Here is an 18,719-nt window from a genome sequence, read left to right on the forward strand (position 1 = left end):
GAATGAAAGCTTAACTTTGAAGTTGGTTGGCCGATACTTGATTTTGCGTGCAGATATTAAGTTTTCAGTGCCGTAAGCTTTTGCTTCAAAAGTAAGATATTGAGCTTGTTTCTGCTGAATGAAAGCAGAGATCTTTTTGTCTTCAAGTGGAACAGGAACAATCCTAAAGTCTATACAGTCCTCTTTAGATTTTTCTCTTCTGTAATTGAAGCTACAGTGCTATGACTTATTTGTCACCAGAAAAAAAATCTAAATATATATGCAGCCTTGGTGATTGCAGTGAGGCTCTCTGAAGCGGTAACAGCCCACCCATGCACAAGATGGTATGAAACTGGAATTTAGTCTTTGTTTAAAAAGTGCTTACTGAAGTTGACTACAGAATTTCATTCTTTAGTTCTCGGGTTAAAGTGACACAACTGGTTGCTTGGAAAATTTTTTTCTTTGTAAGTCAAAGATAAATACAGGTAGCTGAGCAAGCTTGTTGACATTACCCATTCTCATTCCCATCTCATTCACCCCACCACCAAACCCTTTACTGAGCAAGGGGTAGCATATGTTAAATCTGTATGTCATGATGTCTTGTAGCTATGTTCTTAGGGTTTAGTATTATGAAAAATATCAGAGAAAGTTGTCCTTTTTAACTATGGTGATGGCTTAATTTTAATCTGTACAGTTTGCTTTATTACAACACATGTGTTCCATGTAGATTTTTGGGAACCAAGTCTTACTATGTTTTGGTGTGAATTGAGTAACCTGTGTTATGAAAGCCATAGACAGTCGTGGCTTATTACAAATTTTGTACTAAATTATTTTTCTTTTTATTTAAATGATTGGTTTGAAGACTCTTTCTGATCTGTTGGTTTTTGTTTTGTTTTTTTTTGTTTGTTTGTTTTGTTTTGTTTTTTGTTTCTAGGTTCGAATAATTCCATTACAACTTCAACGGTTATTTGCTCAACTTCTGCTCTTGGACCAGCAGGCTGCATCTACAACAGACCTTACTGAGAGCTTCGGGTGGAACAGCCATGAGGTACAAATCACCAATGGTGGCACCATCATTGATAAAACTTTTTCCTGAATGGAGAAGATTTTTTTTTTTGGAAGTTTGACATTTAAGTAGTGTCTTAAAATACTTCAAGCTGTGGAGATAACATTGAATTGGGTCAACTGTTGTTGTATGCTATTGTATCTCCACATAAAGTACATCCCAATTGTTTACAGCGAGTAACAGAAGAAAATTGTTCTGTTAGATACAATTTCAGTAGAATTTCCTTTCTTTTTACAGGAACATTTTTCCAACAGTGATGAGAGTTCTTGTCCTCAAATACTTAGATTTTTATCTAAATTGGACTGTGTAACTCATCTTAGAGTTTAGTCTAAATCTACCCAAGTGAAAGTGTCTCATGTGGGTTATAGTTTATGTACTTGTAGCTACTCAGAGAGCATAACTAAATTGAGAATAATGAATAATAATAAAGGTAGTGATTTACTACTCAAGGTAGTAAATATATGGGTAGTCATTGAGGCAGCTGTCTTTGTCACACTTCATATATGTTGTTTTTAAGCAATAAGTAAAGCATATGGCACTGTTTTATTTCTTCAAGTTTGTTGTTTTTATCATGCAGGAAATGAGGCAGCATGATGTGCAGGAATTAAATCGTATTCTGTTCAGTGCTTTGGAAACTTCCCTTGTGGGGACTTCAGGTCATGACCTTATTAATCGATTGTACCATGGGATTGTTGTCAACCAGATTGTGTGTAAAGAATGCAAGAATATCAGTGAGAGACAGGTAAAGCCAGAGGATTTTCTGGGATAAGTGTCTGTTCAGTCTGTTGAAGATACTTTAAATGTTCTTTTTTTTTAAACTCCAAAAATAATGACATCTTTCTTGAGTGTCAGTTGTGGCCTTGTTGAAATTAGGTAGTGTATATTCGTTAGGGCACTGCAGGCTTGAAAACATGTGAAAATTATGCATGGCTTTGTTAAGTCTTGGCTGGCATTTTCTAAACCACCTACATCAGGCTGTGACTCAGAGGTGATAAAATAAGTGTTATTGCATTTTCTGAGTTGGCAAGCCTTGCTTTTAGTAGATGTAGTTAGAGAGCTGAACAGTGAGGTAACAACAGTAGAATGTACCTTTACAGTCTTTTATGCTCTTTGTAATTCAAAAAAAGTTTGTGTTTTTTTTTTAAATTAATTTCTTTTCTATGAATATACGGGGGTTTTCCCCATCAGCAGTGAAGCAAAATGAATGCTTACATCTGCTGTGGTGAATGGGATGAGTATCTTTCTAATGTACTGTGAACTTACACCACTTACTACCTTATTTTTTTGTTGTACTTCTGCATAGGAAGATTTCTTAGACCTAACAGTAGCAGTAAAAGGTGTTGCTGGCTTGGAGGAGGCCCTGTGGAACATGTATGTAGAAGAAGAGTACTTTGAAAATGAGAACTTGTATCGATGCGGAGCCTGTGATAAACTTGTTGAAGCTTCAAAGGTAATGCATTGGTGATTCTCAGGGTTCAGTTGGCTAACAGTTAGAAATTTTTTTTACACTGATGTGTCTGCCCTCTAACTCTGAAATAAAAAAATCTGTATCTTTAATCGGATGGCACATAACAAGAGGATGTCAAAATCTGACCTGTTTTTTAAACCTCAGCTACTATGTCAAGAAAAGCTCATGTGACTCATTTCTTGACTTGAACGTTGTTGCAGTCTTTAATCTAGCCAATGGTGAATGGGATGGCATGTAGTTTTGATAGTATTGCCTCATTCACCCACCTCTACTGCACCTGGGTTTGGGAACTTCAGAGGATAGGCTAAAAGATAAGCTAGAGCATAAAGAAAAAATAAACAGATCCATGTAAGAAGAAAACCATGGAAATTCTCTCATGAAGAACCCAAATGGGAGAGAAGAATAATGAGCAACTGTTGCTCTGCTCGGGGAAATGGGATCTGTTGAGCCAGGTATTGCATTGTTTCCCTGATGCTGAACGGGTTCTTGCAGTGATAAATTAACACCTTAGTAGGTATTTTCAGTATGTTCTGTAGTGCTAGAGTCTTCAGGTGAGTAAGAATGTATTCATGCAAGGAAGCATCCAGCTCTTACCTGTGTAAGAGGACGGGTATGTTTTCACCGTGTATGCCTGTATTGTTTTCATCTGCCAGCTTCTGGTATAAGCACCACCACTTTGTGTCCTCTCTCAGTGAGCTTTTCAGCCACTTCCTCATGCTAAGCCAGTGGCTTCCATCCATGGGCACCACCAGGAGTTTCCCTCCATCTGAGAGGCCAGGCAGGAGGAGGATAACAATCCAGGCACAGCAAAGCCTCAAAGTCACTTTCCTGTGGTCAGAATATGGACTATGAAAGTCCCTTTCCTGTGCTGAGTTATTGGAGTTCCTCAGTGTTCAACGGAGAACTGTTGACTTGAAGACTTGTGTTTATTGAGGTGATACCCAGGAGCTCAGGGCCATCCAGACTGGAGTACTCCTTTGTCTGCCTAGTTCCCTGCCTTCACCCCTGGGCACCTTGGGAAAGCTTCAGATGCTGGATGCTTGTTGGTGTGCTCCTGAGGAGTTGTGTATGTGACCCTCAGTGCTTTGTTAAATGCTGGCATGGCTGTTAACACTGCTTGCTGTCGGTATGCCAGTGCAGCCTGCATCATCCCTGTGCTGACAGCTTGTCCCTGTTTGTTGGTTTGCAACAATTTGGGCTGGTTTCCCCAACACAGTAGTTGAATTCAAGACTTTTTCTGTGTGTTGACATCCGTCCACTTAGCCAAGGCTAGGGAAGGGCAGCCCAGTGAGAGCTTTATAGGAGTTGTAGGTCTTTGAATTGCATTTTTCCTGAATGATACAAAGTGGTGGTTGGTTTTCTTCTGTGCTAATTTTTCATGTCCTAAGTTTTTTATAAAAAATTGCTCCTTTTTCCTGTTATTCCCACTATTTTTTGTAAGGGGGAAACAGACATAAACAGCTGTTAGTGCGATCTGATGTATTCTGCCATCTTAACAGCGAAGCTCTTTGGCCTACTGCAGTGACTCTCTTCTGCAGCAGGATGAGTGCAATCCAAACCTTGCAGCACCCTTAACGTGGAAGGCAGTGAGTGCAAAGGCAAGCTGAGGACAGGTGAAGTTAATCAGTGACTCAGGAGTTCAGGAACATTTGGCAGTGCCTCACGTGGCGTGGTTATAAGGGCATGTTCAAGGGAGTGCGAGATAACAGTTGCTTACCTCTCAAATATGCTCATTCACGTAAGAAGACTGTGGGATTTCTGAACTTGGGTAAGAAGTCACATAGCTGGGGGATGCTGAGGTGTGAATGGACAACCTGAAGAGAGAGGAGCTGTGCTGGAAGGCTGTAGTAGGAAGGAGGGATGTTGTGTCAGCACAACTGCTGCCTGTGGCTCCTTCGCTCTGCTGGCATGATGTGTGTGATCACAGCAAACTACGGTGGGAGTCAACACTGGCAGCCAGTGAGATGCCAGCTGAGTCACTCTAGGCTTGGTGGCAGCTTTAGGAAGGCAGCTGCCTAACAGTGCGACCACCTGCCCACACCTAGCCTGTTTCAAAGACAAGATGGCCCATACCTACCCACTCCATTCCTCCCTCCCTTCGGTACTCTGTGGGTATGTTTTTCTTCCTTCGTTTTTGTCTTGGCCTCTAGAGTTTAAGAATCTCGTGTTCTAGAACTTTATCAAATTTTAACGGTACAGTCTGATTTTCATCCTAAACTTAAAAGAACATGCAGAATCCTTTGTGGCACTAAGCTCTGCAGCGTGGTCCTCTCAACTGATGCAAATGGAATACATAACGCAGGGGGTTTCATAAACCGTACGTGTGTTCCTGGGAGGTGCTCTGTTATGGCTCTGCAAATGGAGAGTTGAATGGAGAGATTGGAAAGGCACAGAAGCGTGTCCATTGAATCTGCACTTAAATTCAGTGGTGATACAAGATGGTTGGTTTTGCTTCACACCAGGGTTCCTGATGTGCTCATGCATCAAGTTGTTTGATCTTGATTAATATTCTTCCTTACTAAAATGGGTTATGTTGGCTTTGCTGGCTTGAAAGTCCTCTCCTGTATAAATGAGGGAGACCCTAACTCTTGCTTGGTTTTTCTGTGGCTGGCTGTAGGGTCTTCCAGGATACATCTACCCCATGCCGCTCAGGCACAGCATCGTGCTCATTTACTGTAGCCTGGCAGATCTTACTTAAGGCCCTTTTCTTCAAGCAGCCTGGCAGATCTTAAGCAAGATGCCACTGTGATATATTCTGGTGATGTTTTTCAGACCATTTCTGTTGCATTCGGAGGCAGCCTAACAGTTATTCAGCAGCAGGATGTGAAATACATGTGGGAGTGATCTCTTTCTCTGGACAGTATACACCTGTCTGAGCTAGTTGTGTTACAGATAGGATTGTTTCTGACTTCCACATTTGAAAACACTGTGCCTGTACAAGCCCTGACCTATACTTGTGGTCACACAACCCCAGGGAACTGGAAAACTCCTCAAAGGTCATTGGAATAAACCTTGAACCAGTTGCTTCTTAGTATAAAATTCAAGAAAATCCTCTCACAAAGAACATGTGGGCTATGGAAATGTAATTACTGACTAGAATTTCAGCAATGTCCTCCTTGATTTTCTGTAGGAGGATCAAGTATGGGACTACTGATCACCGTTCAAGGGAGGTGTAGGGCTTAACAGAGGGGAAGGATCTTGATTGCTTTTAGGATGCCTCGTTGGTAGGGAAATTGAGAATTTGGGAAGACGTTTTAAAAATGAAGACACTGGTCATGTCTGCCTGGTTGTAATGAAGGCTTTGTTGGAAAGTAGAGAGTTGACCATAGCAAGGTGGAAACACTATTCTGTTATAACTGTGTGCTTACAGGTTTTTTTTAATCATTTTACAGTCTGCTAAACTACGCAAGTTGCCTCCTTTTCTCACCATTTCTCTCCTGAGATTTAACTTTGACTTCGAGAAGTGTGAACGATACAAGGAAACGAGCTGCTACACATTCCCTATCCAGATAAATCTGAGGCCTTTTTGTGAGCAGGTTTGTACTGTTACATTTGTTAAATTTTCTATATGCTTAGCAGAGAACCGATATCTCAAGGACAAGTTATCTTTAATGACCTAAAACTTAATCTGATATTTGCTTGAAAGGAGGATTATCACCTGGAAATTGAAATGAAATTTGTTTTTGTATTGCCATTGTCCGAGAATGTCATGTACAAATTTAGCTATATATGTTTTATGTGCCTGTAGTTATTTCATTTTTCTTAGGAATCTGCCTTTGCGTTCATATATATGTGTATTTTGATTATAAACTGAGCTATACCATTGCTTGATGACAATTTTTGATCCTTAAACTTTATAAAGAATATACTTAATAGAGGCAATATTATTGAAAAAGACATTTTTCTTATTGAAATGTTGCAATGCAAGCTTGGAAATTTCTCAGTGTTTGTATTTGAGGAGGCCACCTTTTTCAGTTTGTGTATATAAATGTGTTTCTTGTTTTTTATCTAGTCTTTTAAACAAAATAAACCTGGTTATGAACAAAGAGGTTGAGCTGTTCTATTATTTGCATCAATATTTCATTATTTTAAATTTTGAATTTCCAGTATTGTTCAGAATCATACTTAAAAGGTGGCTTAATAAGCCTGTGCCTTGGTCCATGGTTTGTGTTAGTCCATACTTGTGTTCCCCAGCGCTGAAAAGCCATTTCAGTCTCTGCACGTGCAAATGCACGCTGAGAAATACCTGAAGCTGTGCTGATGGTGTAAAACTGTCCTTGTGTGAAAGGCTTACTGATATATGTTGTTGTTACTATTATTGTTTTTCTTTTTAAAGACTGAAATGGATGATTCAGAGTACATGTATGAGCTCTTCTCTGTTATTATACATAAAGGTGGCTGCTATGGAGGACACTATCATGTTTATATCAGAGATGTGGATGAATTAGGAAACTGGCAATTACAAGTAAGTCCTAAAGGTTTTTTCTTCTGTGTTTGATATGTCTCATTTTTCAGAAAAGTATTAAGAGCTAGTGGATGAGATGTACATCCAATCTAATTAATATTTTAGTGAGGCGTTTGGTCTCTTACCTCATTGAGAAGGCTAGTTTTATACAGTGTACCATCTCTATTAAGATTTTCTAGCAAATTTTAGCTTTCCAGTCTGCTGAACTATCTCATGTTACTGGGCTCACTTTTTCTTTCTCAAATGGATTAGTATCTTTGCTCAAGGCTAGCACAGTGATTTTGGTGGATGACTCTGGCTGGCTGTTTGTAAGTAACACAAATGCCTTTTTTATGAAAAGAAATAATAATGGATATTCTGTATGAAAATATACAGTCTGTAGCAGGTGGCAGAGGCAGCTTATCGGAACTTCCTTCACACTTCTAAATTGTGAATGCTAATGCTAATAACAGACTATAATCGAAAACCACGAGTTGTGTGTGAAACAACAGTATTTGCGAGTCTATTATTTTTCTTATACAGGAAGAAGAGGATAGGCTGATTGAAGATAAGGCTTTAAGAGATACTGAAAATGCCAAAGAAATAGAAAATCCGTTGGCAGTGTTGAAAGGGATTTTATCAGAGGTATGGTATGTAAGGAGTTCATTGCTTTGATTTGGGTATGAGGGAACCTGGAAGAAGGGGTTAGTGTACACAAGAGTGGGCAGGTTTAAGTGTACAGAACTCTTCTGAACTTATGGTGAAGCAGATAAAACTTGTAACTTAACCTGACTTTAACAATGGCTCTTCATACAGCAAATGGCCCTTTTTGAGTATTTCGTAAGTTGCTTACCTAAGCTATTGCAAAAGGTGGTGTTACATTGACTTATTAACAAACAGGAATGATTTAAGCACTTCAGAATTGGCTTCTTTGTGTTGATCCCTTGATTTTTTTAGCCTTCATTATCTTAGTTTTTAATTTCTCTTTAGGAAGAATCTAAACAAATTCCTGTGGATCAATTAGGGCAGAAATTATTGGAGAGAAAAGGGGTGTCCTGGAATAAGAAATACCGAAAACAGTATGGAGCATTACGAAAGGTAATATGCATGTATGTTAGTTTTCTTTTTTACTGTTAAGATAACTTTACATTTATATTTCTGTTGAATAGTCAGTAGGATGGTAATTGAAAATACTGGCCCATGGACTAGCAAGGTAGAGGATGGGTAAGAGAGGTTTGTAAGATAAATTAGTAGAGTGGGGAACGCAGACAAGATTCTCAAGGGATTGTCTGCCTGAAATCTTGTATGGTTTTTTCCCCATCTATATGGCTGGCCTATAAAAGAAATAACCTTACCTACTGCACCTTCTTTCACTTGTGTCTGTGGATGAAGCTGCAATGACACTACTACCACTTGAACACAGAAACATTGGTAAGAATTAAAGAAGAAATACAGTACCTCTTCACAGTCATAACAGAAATGAGGTTTTGAAAATGTATGCCCCTTTCTGTTTGATTAGGGCATGTCCATAAAATTACCAAACAACAAACGCGATTTTACTGGAAGTGTTAACTGTATTTTCTAATGCTTTAATGAAAATACTTCAGCATTTGTGTTATAGATACATGAAAAATTCATGTTTGACTGTTTTTTGACTAGAACCAACAATCCAGTTTTCACAATAATTAAATGTAGTTGTGAAGTCTGAACACCAGTCTTCTGTGGAGATAGGTGCTTTTCTGACTTTGACAGGGAATTGACAGAAACAAGTTGTCAGCAACCCAATATTAACCATTCACACCTGCAGGCTTTTAACTGGAGAATTGGCAAAGCTGGTACCAATCAGTGGGAGACAGGAGGGCCCCTCCCTCCTGGGCCCCACCTCCAGGGGGCAGTGGGTTAGTGATAAATAGGAAAGTGAGAATGATGTGTATGGGATGGAATACCTCGTTGGTCAATCTTGGGTCACCTGCCCTGTCTGCTCCTCCCTGCAGGTGCGACCCCCCTTCGGCTCTTTACTTGTAAGCAGTGAGGAATTTAGCAGTGACCTTGGTTTCTCTAAGACTAATTGGCCTGGTTTGGGCCAAACCAGGACATTCCACCCCTTATTCCATACCATTCACGTCATACTCAGATCATCACTACCTTTTCATTTTCAAATATATATACACATATCACTAGTTTATGATTCATCTCTATACAAAAAGTTCATTAAGTTCATTTGGTTCAGGATTGTGGGTTTCCATCTGGCTAGCAGTCTCTCAGCAGTCTCTCTGGCTAGCAGTCTCTCTTTTGTCATGGTTCGTGCCCACGGGTTGCAGGTTAAAGATGTCAGACTTGAGGAGGTTTCTGGACACCACTTGATGAAGCTAGCTCCGGTCTCATCACCACTGTCTTAACCTGAAAGACACTTATGCAGCAACAACATACAGTTCAGAATTAAGTAGTCTCACCCAGAATCAGATCACCTTCAGGGACACATCGGACTTCACCATCTTGCAACATCACCCACCAAGTACATCCAGGTCCCTGAGCAAAAGCAATCCCACGAATGGGTTTACCTTTGCCCGTTGCAGGAAGAACCCAGACAGTTTTTCCCAATAGATTCCTTTCATGCACCACAGGGACTTTATCTCCTTCTACTGTATGTAGAAGGTCTTACTGAGCAGGGCCAGCTCGATTGATAGATCCCCTGGTGTTAACTAACCAGGTAGCTTGTGCCAGATGCTTATCCCAGTTTTTAAAGGTTCCACCCCCCATTGCTTTCAGGGTAGTTTTTAACAGCCCATTATACTGTTCAATTTTCCCAGAGGCTGGTGCATGATAGGGGATGTGATATACCCATTCGATGCCATGCTCTTTGGCCCAGTTGTCTATGAGACTGTTTTTGAAATGAGTCCCGTTGTCCGACTCAATTCTCTCTGGCGTGCCGTGTCGCCACAAGATTTGCTTCTCAAGGCCCAGAATAGTGTTCCGGGCAGTGGCATGGGGCACAGAGTATGTTTCCAACCATCCGGTGGTCGCCTCCACCATGGTAAGCACATAGCGTTTACCCTGGCGGGTTTGAGGGAGTGTGATACAGTCAATTTGCCAGGCCTCCCCATATTTATATTTCAACCACCGTCCCCCATACCACAAAGGTTTTAACCGTTTGGCTTGCTTAATTGCGGCGCATGTTTCACAATCATGGATAACCTGTGCAATAGAGTCCATGGTTAAGTCCACCCCTCGGTCACAAGCCCATCTGTATATTGCATCTCTCCCTTGATGACCTGAAGTGTCATGAGCCCACCGAGCTAAAAATAGTTCACCTTTATGTTCCCAGTCCAAATCTATCTGGAACACTTTAGCAGCTTGATCCGCTTGTTGGTTGTTTCGATGTTCCTCAGTTGCCCGACTTTTAGGTACGTGAGCATCTACATGACGTACCTTCACGACTAGTTTCTCTAGCCGAGCAGCAATATCTTGCCACAATTCAGCAGCCCAAATAGGTTTCCCTTTGCACTGCCAGTTGCTTCGCTTCCACTGCTTTAACCACCCCCACAAGGCATTTGCTACCATCCATGAGTCAGTATAAAGATACAGCCTTGGCCACTTTTCTCGTTCAGCAATGTCTAAAGCCAGCTGGATGGCTTTTACCTCTGCAAATTGACTTGATTCACCTTGTCCTTCTGTGGCTTCTGTGACTCGTCGTATAGGACTCCATACAGCAGCTTTCCACTTCCGATGCTTTCCTACAAGACGGCAGGATCCATCGGTGAACAGGGCATACTGCTTCTCATCCTCTGGTAGTTCATTATATGGTGGGGCTTCTTCAGCACGTGTCACCTCCTTTTCTGGTGGCATTCCAAAGTCTTTGCCTTCTGGCCAGTCCATGATCACTTCTAAGATTCCTGGGCGATTTGGATTTCCTATTCGAGCCCTCTGTGTAATTAATGCAATCCATTTACTCCATGTAGCATCAGTTGCATGATGGGTAGTGGGAACCTTACCCTTGAACATCCAGCCTAGTACTGGTAATCGAGGTGCTAGGAGAAGTTGTGCTTCAGTACCAGTTACCTCTGAAGCAGCTCTAACTCCTTCATATGCTGCCAGTATCTCTTTTTCAGTTGGGGTGTAATTGGCCTCAGAGCCCTTGTATCCTCGACTCCAAAATCCTAGGGGTAGACCTCGAGTCTCCCCTGGTACTTTCTGCCAGAGGCTCCAGGTAGGACCATTGTCCCCAGCTGAGGTGTAGAGCACATTTTTAACATCTTGTCCCGTACGGACTGGTCCAAGGGCTACTGCATGCACAATCTCTTGTTTAATCTGTTCAAAAGCCTGTCGTTGTTCAGGGCCCCACTGAAAATCATTCTTCTTTCTGGTCACTTGATAAAGAGGGCATACAATCTGGCTGTAATCTGGAATATGCATTCTCCAGAAACCCACAACGCCTAAGAAGGCTTGTGTTTCCTTTTTGTTAGTTGGTGCGGACATAGCTGTTATTTTGTTGATCACCTCTATCGGGATCTGGCGACGCCCATCTTGCCATTTAATCCCTAAAAACTGGATCTCCCGGGCAGGTCCCTTGACCTTGCCTCTTTTTATGGCAAAACCAGCTTTCAGAAGAATTTGGATTATTTTCTCCCCTTTGTCAAAAACTTCTGCTGCTGTATCACCCCACACAATGATGTCATCAATGTATTGCAAATGTTCTGGAGCTCCATCCTTTTCTAGTGCAGTCTGGATCAGTCCATGGCAAATAGTAGGACTGTGTTTCCACCCCTGGGGCAGTCGATTCCAGGTGTACTGGATACCTCTCCAGGTAAAAGCAAACTGTGGCCTGCACTTTGGTGCCAAGGGAATAGAGAAAAATGCATTAGCTATGTCTATGGTGGCGTACCACTTGGCTGCCTTTGACTCCAGTTCGTATTGAAGTTCTAGCATGTCTGGCACAGCAGCACTCAGCGGTGGCGTAACTTCATTTAGGCCACGATAGTCCACAGTTAATCTCCATTCTCCATCAGACTTTCGCACTGGCCATATAGGACTATTAAAGGGTGAGCGAGTCTTGCCAATCACTCCTTGATTTTCTAATTGTCTGATCAGTTTATGAATGGGGATCAGGGAGTCTCGATTGGTGCGATATTGTCGTCAGTGCACTGTGGTAGTAGCAATTGGCACCTGTTGTTCTTCAACTTTCAGCAACCCCACAACAGAAGGATCTTCTGAGAGGCCAGGCAAGGTAGACAGCTGTTTAATGTCCTCAGTCTCTACAGCTGCTATACCAAAGGCCCATCTATACCCTTTTGGGTCCTTAAAATACCCTCTCTTGAGGTAGTCTATGCCAAGGATGCATGGAGCATCTGGGCCAGTCACAATGGGGTGCTTTTTCCATTCATTTTTAGTTAGGCTCACTTCGGCCTCCAATACAGATAACACTTGAGATCCTCCTGTTACTCCTGAAATACTGATAGATTCTGCCCCTTTATGATCTGATGGCATTAGGGTGCACTGTGCACCAGTGTCTACCAGGGCTCGATACCTTTGTGGTTTTAATGTGCCAGGCCATCGAATCCACACAGTCCAATAAACTCGGTTGTCCCTCTCCTCCCCCTGGCTGGAGGCAGGGCCCCCCTAATTAAGAAATGGATTCGTGCTGCTCACAGGGACTGGACCTTCATTTCTCCTATTCACACTTGGGAAAAAGGAATTTGAGGCCCATCTACCCTGGCTGGGGTCCTGCTCACTGGTAACTGGAGCAGCCATCCTTCTAGAAAAATTCTCTCTGGTATTTCTTTTAGCTTGCAACTCACGTACTCGTGCCTGTAGGGTACTGGTAGGTTGTCCATGCCATCTGCTCATGTCCTCCCCATAACCACGCAGGGCAAACCACAGGATACCTCGTGATATGTTCCATTTCCTTTGAGCTGGTCCTGTAGGAGAACGTTTTCTCTTAACAGCTGCAACGCGCGCCTGTGTAGGCAGAGAGTCAAGTTTATTCTCGATCTTGGACAGTTTGTCTGACAGTTGTTTAAATGAGTCCTTGTTCTCCTTAGTCAGTTTTTCCACAGCCGAGATGCGTGCCTGCAGTGGGGAAGAAATACTATCTTCATACTGTCGCATACAGTTAGCCATTTCACCCACAGTAGAATGTGCCATAGCATCTTCTCCCCATACTAATATTGACAATGTATGGGTGTATGTTGGTGGAGCATTCTTCACAACCTTCCGGAACATGGATCGGTTGCATTCCACTTCATCAGGATCTACAGGATCTACAATGTCCCGTGGGTGTCTATAAATGATCTCTTGCACAGCCAGTTCTCTAAGGTAGTTAATACCTTTTTCTATAGTGGTCCATTTGCTTAGGTGACTCATAAGATCATCTTTATAGGGATACCTGCTCTTTACAGCTGACAAGAGTCGCCTCCAGAGACTGATAGTGTTTGACTTTCTTGCGAGCGCCTTATCAATACCACCATCTCTGGACAGGGATCCCAACTGTCTGGCTTCTCTGCCATCTAATTGCATGCTGTCTGCCCCATTATCCCAGCATCGGAGCAGCCAGGTAATAATAGGTTCACCGTCATAACGGCTGAAGTCTTTCCTTATATTTCTCAGGTCCTTCAGGGATAAGGAGTGGTAGGTTATCTCTACGTCCGAGTCCTCCTCTTGTGATAGTTCTGCTTTAGAAGGACCTTTCTTCTGTGATGGGTCTGCTTTAAAAGGACGATCGAGGAAACCCCCATCTGTGTCAGGCCCTAACTCTGCCTGAGAAGGGCCCTCACCTGGGTCATATGATGGCTCTGCCTTAGAAGGCTCCGAGTCATCATCCTTCTCTTTACAAGCTGATCTCTTTTGGTATTTCTTCCTGGTTACAGGAGCAATTGGTACAGATTCGATAGATGCTGGGGTCTGAGTAGATGCAGTGGCCATCTTGGGGGGTGTAGCAGCTGTGGTGCAGGCTGCCAAGGTTTCAGTGGGTTTAGTGGCTGTAGCGGCAGCACACGCTGTAGGATCTGAGGTGGCTGCATAACACCTACAACTGTCCCTGCACCGATATTTGATCTTATCCCACATCAGAAACACATTCAGGACAACCAAAAATAAAAACATGCCACCTAGACAGCACCATCCTAATTTCACAAAATCTAGTAGAATCAGCTTGGCAGAAAAGGAGAAGGTACTATTTCCCGAAGTAAAACTGGAAGCGTAATCATTAACAGAATCAGCTAAAGGATGCCTGGAGCGTGCAGATGAAGTCGCTGCTACTGATTCGCGATTAAAGCTGCCCATGATTGTGTCATAGAGATAAGAGATAGGAATATTAACTGCCCAGTTTATTACAGCATAAATCAGTATCAAACCCCATACCAAAACAATACATTTCAACCAGCGCCCACTGCTAAACTGCATGTAAACATTCATAAGAAGCAAGCAATAACACAGTGCCCACGGCAGGTAAGGCATCATTGCAATACTCAATTGTGAAAGAAACTCCATAAAAAGATGAGATAACACAGCATTCAAAAATGACATCACCATTTTTCACTATCTGTTTTAATTTCCAACCCCTTGTAAATCTCAAAGGAAGAAATCTGATACTCTCTCAGCTGAGCTCTCTGGGTCTCCTCCCACCAGAGCCAGGATTCAACTTATCAGAGCAACCTGTTGGAGCTTCTCTCGAGCCCCACGTTGGGCACCAATAAATCTGTCACGGTTTAAAGCTGGGCTGGCTATTAACCAGGTGGCAGACCCTCTCTGTTAACCCTCTCCCCCCCCACCCTAAGGGAAAGGGAAAAGGGAGAGAGACTTACAGGTTGGAAAGTTAAAACAATTTTAATAAACTATAGTAATGAAAAAGAGTATAATAACAATAATAATAGAAATAATCAAATATATACAAAACCAAGATTGAGAGCTTGGAAGTCCTCCTCAGGCAGAGTTGCTCCCCCCAGCATGGGCAGAGGGGAAAGTGCAGTAGCTCCCCCTGCCATCACACCTGCAGGCTTTTAACTGGAGAATTGGCAAAGCTGGTACCAATCAGTGGGAGACAGGAGGGCCCCTCCCTCCTGGGCCCCACCTCCAGGAGGCAGTGGGTTAGTGATAAATAGGAAAGTGAGAATGATGTGTATGGGATGGAATATCTCGTTGGTCAATCTTGGGTCACCTGCCCTGTCTGCTCCTCCCTGCAGGTGCGACCCCCCTTTGGCTCTTCACTCGTAAGCAGTGAGGAATTTAGCAGTGACCTTGGTTTCTCTAAGACTAATTGGCCTGGTTTGGGCCAAACCAGGACAGTTTTTCTGTCTAAACTGAGGAAATATATGAGGAAGCATCGTAAAACCAAGTTTGAAGGGATGAGGTTTGTGTATCAATTTGAAAATGAATCAGGTGAGGTAGCTAATGCAGGCTGCTATATTTAAAACTGAGTATTTCTATCTTGTCCTTGCTTTTCTTTTAGTATTTGCAGAATCATCCTCACATATTTCAGTTCAGTCCTGATGAAAATAAAGTTGGTCTGAAGGAAAAACACAAGCTCCCATTTAAGTCAGATTCTCAAGGACAAGATCTCCGAAGCCCTCCTCAGAAGAATGGTGTCCAGCGGAATTCAGAAAAAAACCCTCCAAGGTTAAGGGACAGTTCTGCTGGTTGCCATTGGTTTGATCTGAATGATTCAAAAGTCCAGCCGATCAAGGAGGAGGATATTGAGAAACAATTTCAGGGTAAAGAGAGTGCCTACATGCTGTTTTATCGAAAATCTAAATTAAAAAGACCACCTGAAGGTACACAAAGCTCATCTTGATATTCTGGGGGCTTCCTTCTTTGACAGTTTGTTTTCTGGAGGGCAAAGGCTATTGGGTCTTTCTGTCCTTTCCAAGAGTTGAAGATACAGTTTTCTTTCTAGTGCTTATTTGAAAAAAGGTTAACTAAGATACACAGAGATTACCTCCAAGGAGGTAGTGACCAGTTAATTGGCTGTAGCTGACACTAACTTTTTTCTAGTATGCTTCACAAATACTAGCTGAACGTCTTCTACTGAAATAAATAAAAGTTGTTGCTAAGGGCATTCATGTATCAGTTTCCCTTAGGGAAAGATTGATGGGAAGAAGTAAAAGCACTTGTTTGTTCTTTGTGTTATCTTGCAATTTAATTTTCTCTGTTACGAAAGGATGCAACATTATTGCTCTGACTTTTCAATGATTACTGCACTGTAATGTCTCATCTTGATCGCTTTTCTTGTTTGCCAAAACACGTTTTAAGCAGCTGAGGCCAAACTAGTCTGTATTATTTGTTGCAGCGCGAGGAAATCCAAGGTACCAAATTCCTGAACACCTTCTGAATGAAATGAATGCTGCTAATACTGAGCTGCAAAAAAAGAGGTATATTAATGTAACTGTACCATCTCTTAAACAGCATTCTTGATCTGCAGATCTCCAAAGTGATTTGAAATGAAAGAAACTCATTGAGTCGAGCCAGGTACTAAAATGATTCAATGTCATAGTAGTTAATTTAGGAATACAACTTGTATGTCCAGATTCTGCCTTTACTGTTTCGCTGCCTCCCTGTTAGTGGCATAACTAGACATTCTACAGAATTTCAAGGGAAACTTACTTACAGTTGAAAATTGTACCATTTTTTTTGTGAAAATCAGCGCAATTCTGGAAGGAGAACAGAATGTTGTCTTAATTGTGTTTATAGAGAGAGTTCTCCACTGGGAGTAGGGGGAATGACTTGCTTTACTGTGAAACAACAGATAAATGGTATCCTTTGGCAGAATCGTGGAGGAAAGAGCTAGTGGTATTCAGGTTGGTTGAAACTTTTCCTTCTGTTGAGGAACACGCAGAACTGACGATACGCCTGAATCACAGTTAAGCTATCAAAATATAAAAGCGCATAAGAGACACAAGTCTTCTGTGATATCTCTGTACTGTGCACGTTTCCCTCCTTTATTTTTTAAATGGCGTATTTGCTGCTACGTTTAGTTAATAGAACTGGGTATGGGTATGAAGGAGGAAGGCATGGCCGTGTCTGTCCTGTCTCAGTTCCCATGCAGTTTTTCTGTCTCTGCATTTCAACAAGAGTACTGATCTGGGACGCAGCCTGAAATAAACCCTACAATCTTAACATCCCTAAAGATGAAGTTTGCCATTCTGTTTAGAAAGGTAGAAGGAAGGTGTAGAAACACACAGAACGCACTGTCATAGTGCTTATGTGGAGGATGTCTGCGCTAGCTCTATATTGTACAACGTGTAAATCACTGTCATCTTTGAGCACCTCTTTGCGTACCCCTTGATGGAGGGGGGAATGTGACAGTGAATTTAGCCACGAGGGTATCAGTTCCAGGACAGCTGCACAGAAGCATCTCTGAGACAAGCTATAGCCATTTGTCGGTGATAAATTCACCAGTTTATTGTTGTGTTATTCTTTCAAAGAGCGGAATGTGACTCAGCAAACAATGGCATTGATTTACATCTCCATTTGAGCTCATGTTATAAATTCCACAATGGGGCTTTGCATCCTTCGCTTACTTGGAAAGAGAGTGTTGTGGATTTGACTATTGACAGAAGAAAAACGCTTGGACACCTTCGACAGTCAGTATTCCAGGTATTTGCTATATTAAATGAACTCAAACACTTAATTTTTACTTGAGCCACAACAACATTTATGAATGTATTTATGCCACAATTTGTATCTTAATGAGAAATTTTCAACAGTAAATGTAATTTTAGGGGGCTAAAACTATATGGATTTACACAGAAGGAAAGATTGGTTTGAGGTCTGTTCTCAATGTATTGAAGAAGCCATGAAATTGATGAAACTTTAACTATGGAGACTTGAAAGTTCTCATTAGCAAATTATTTATATTTGGGCAGCATGTTCATGGGCATGGATTGACACTTTGCAGAAGCCCAGGCTGATTCTTACGTTTTTGGTTTGTGACAGATTTGTCTTTGTATTTTCAAGGAGCTAGCTGGCCTTAAAAGGAGGTAATCAGAGTAGTGTAAGAAAAAGGAAAATTAGTTAAAAGAAGTATTTAGCTTAACTATTGAATGTGGTATCTTTGCATTTATTCTTTGCTATGTACTGTTTGTTTTTCCTGCACTCACAACCTTTGGTTAGTGTCCAGTTGAAACTATATTTTGGTATCTCTGGTGACTAGTCTGAAAGGCCAAATCCTAAATGCTAGACTGTTTTCTGTGTTACTGGGCTTGTTGAAGTAATTAGTTGTGACTTGTTAAGCATCAAAGTTGTAATTTTGAGTGATGTGAGTTATTACTTACTGATGTTTTACATTTTTTTTTTAATTCTTCCCAATTAGATGTTGGAATCTTGGGAAGGAGACATGATTCTCAGTATTGCCAAGCCTTTACCAGCAGGACTGCATCTTTACCAGATACTTGATGGTAAGACTACTACATACAAGGCTTCCATGTTATTTATATATTGTATTTACTGCAGACATTGAGGATTTCATATGTAAAACATCTTGGAGAAGTTTATTACTGCACAGTCTTGAAACTTACTTGTGAGTCCACTGCTGTTATTTAGGACACTCTTATTAGTGAAATGAAGAGTTTTGAGACTTTTCTATGTAATCTATGTTGTGAAGTACAGTAAGACTGCAGATCTTATGCAAGTGAAACACATTTGCTGACAAAAATACATCAGTCTGTATTTTGACCTTGATTTGCTTATGAAAGTTTGTATTTACCTAATAGGTAGAAGAGGTTATAGAAGAGAGGAGCCAGGGTGTCATTAGAGAAAAATTTAGGTTATGC

The 18,719-nt window shown here is 41.5% G+C and overlaps 1 protein-coding gene across 6 annotated transcripts in view; it reads left to right on the top strand.

Annotated features, from left to right (window-relative positions):
• The window catches only part of USP40 (ubiquitin specific peptidase 40), a 40,025-nt gene that overhangs the window by 2,491 nt on the left and 18,815 nt on the right, over nt 1-18,719 (top strand). For all 6 annotated transcript variants that reach the window (XR_011048796.1, XM_068408229.1, XM_068408228.1 and 3 more), the window contains exons 4-14: nt 914-1,027; nt 1,623-1,787; nt 2,349-2,495; nt 5,906-6,049; nt 6,850-6,978; nt 7,501-7,602; nt 7,948-8,055; nt 15,401-15,722; nt 16,238-16,319; nt 17,373-17,544; nt 18,260-18,344. Coding sequence is in view for 5 of the 6 variants with exons in the window: in XM_068408229.1 (XP_068264330.1) it covers nt 914-1,027; nt 1,623-1,787; nt 2,349-2,495; nt 5,906-6,049; nt 6,850-6,978; nt 7,501-7,602; nt 7,948-8,055; nt 15,401-15,722; nt 16,238-16,319; nt 17,373-17,544; nt 18,260-18,344 (1,570 nt within the window). In the remaining variant the exon portion in view is untranslated. The remainder of the gene's footprint in view (nt 1-913; nt 1,028-1,622; nt 1,788-2,348; nt 2,496-5,905; nt 6,050-6,849; nt 6,979-7,500; nt 7,603-7,947; nt 8,056-15,400; nt 15,723-16,237; nt 16,320-17,372; nt 17,545-18,259; nt 18,345-18,719) is intronic.

The sequence above is a fragment of the Nyctibius grandis genome, chromosome 9, assembly GCF_013368605.1.
Source record: "Nyctibius grandis isolate bNycGra1 chromosome 9, bNycGra1.pri, whole genome shotgun sequence".
NCBI classification, from domain to species: Eukaryota; Metazoa; Chordata; class Aves; order Nyctibiiformes; family Nyctibiidae; genus Nyctibius; species Nyctibius grandis.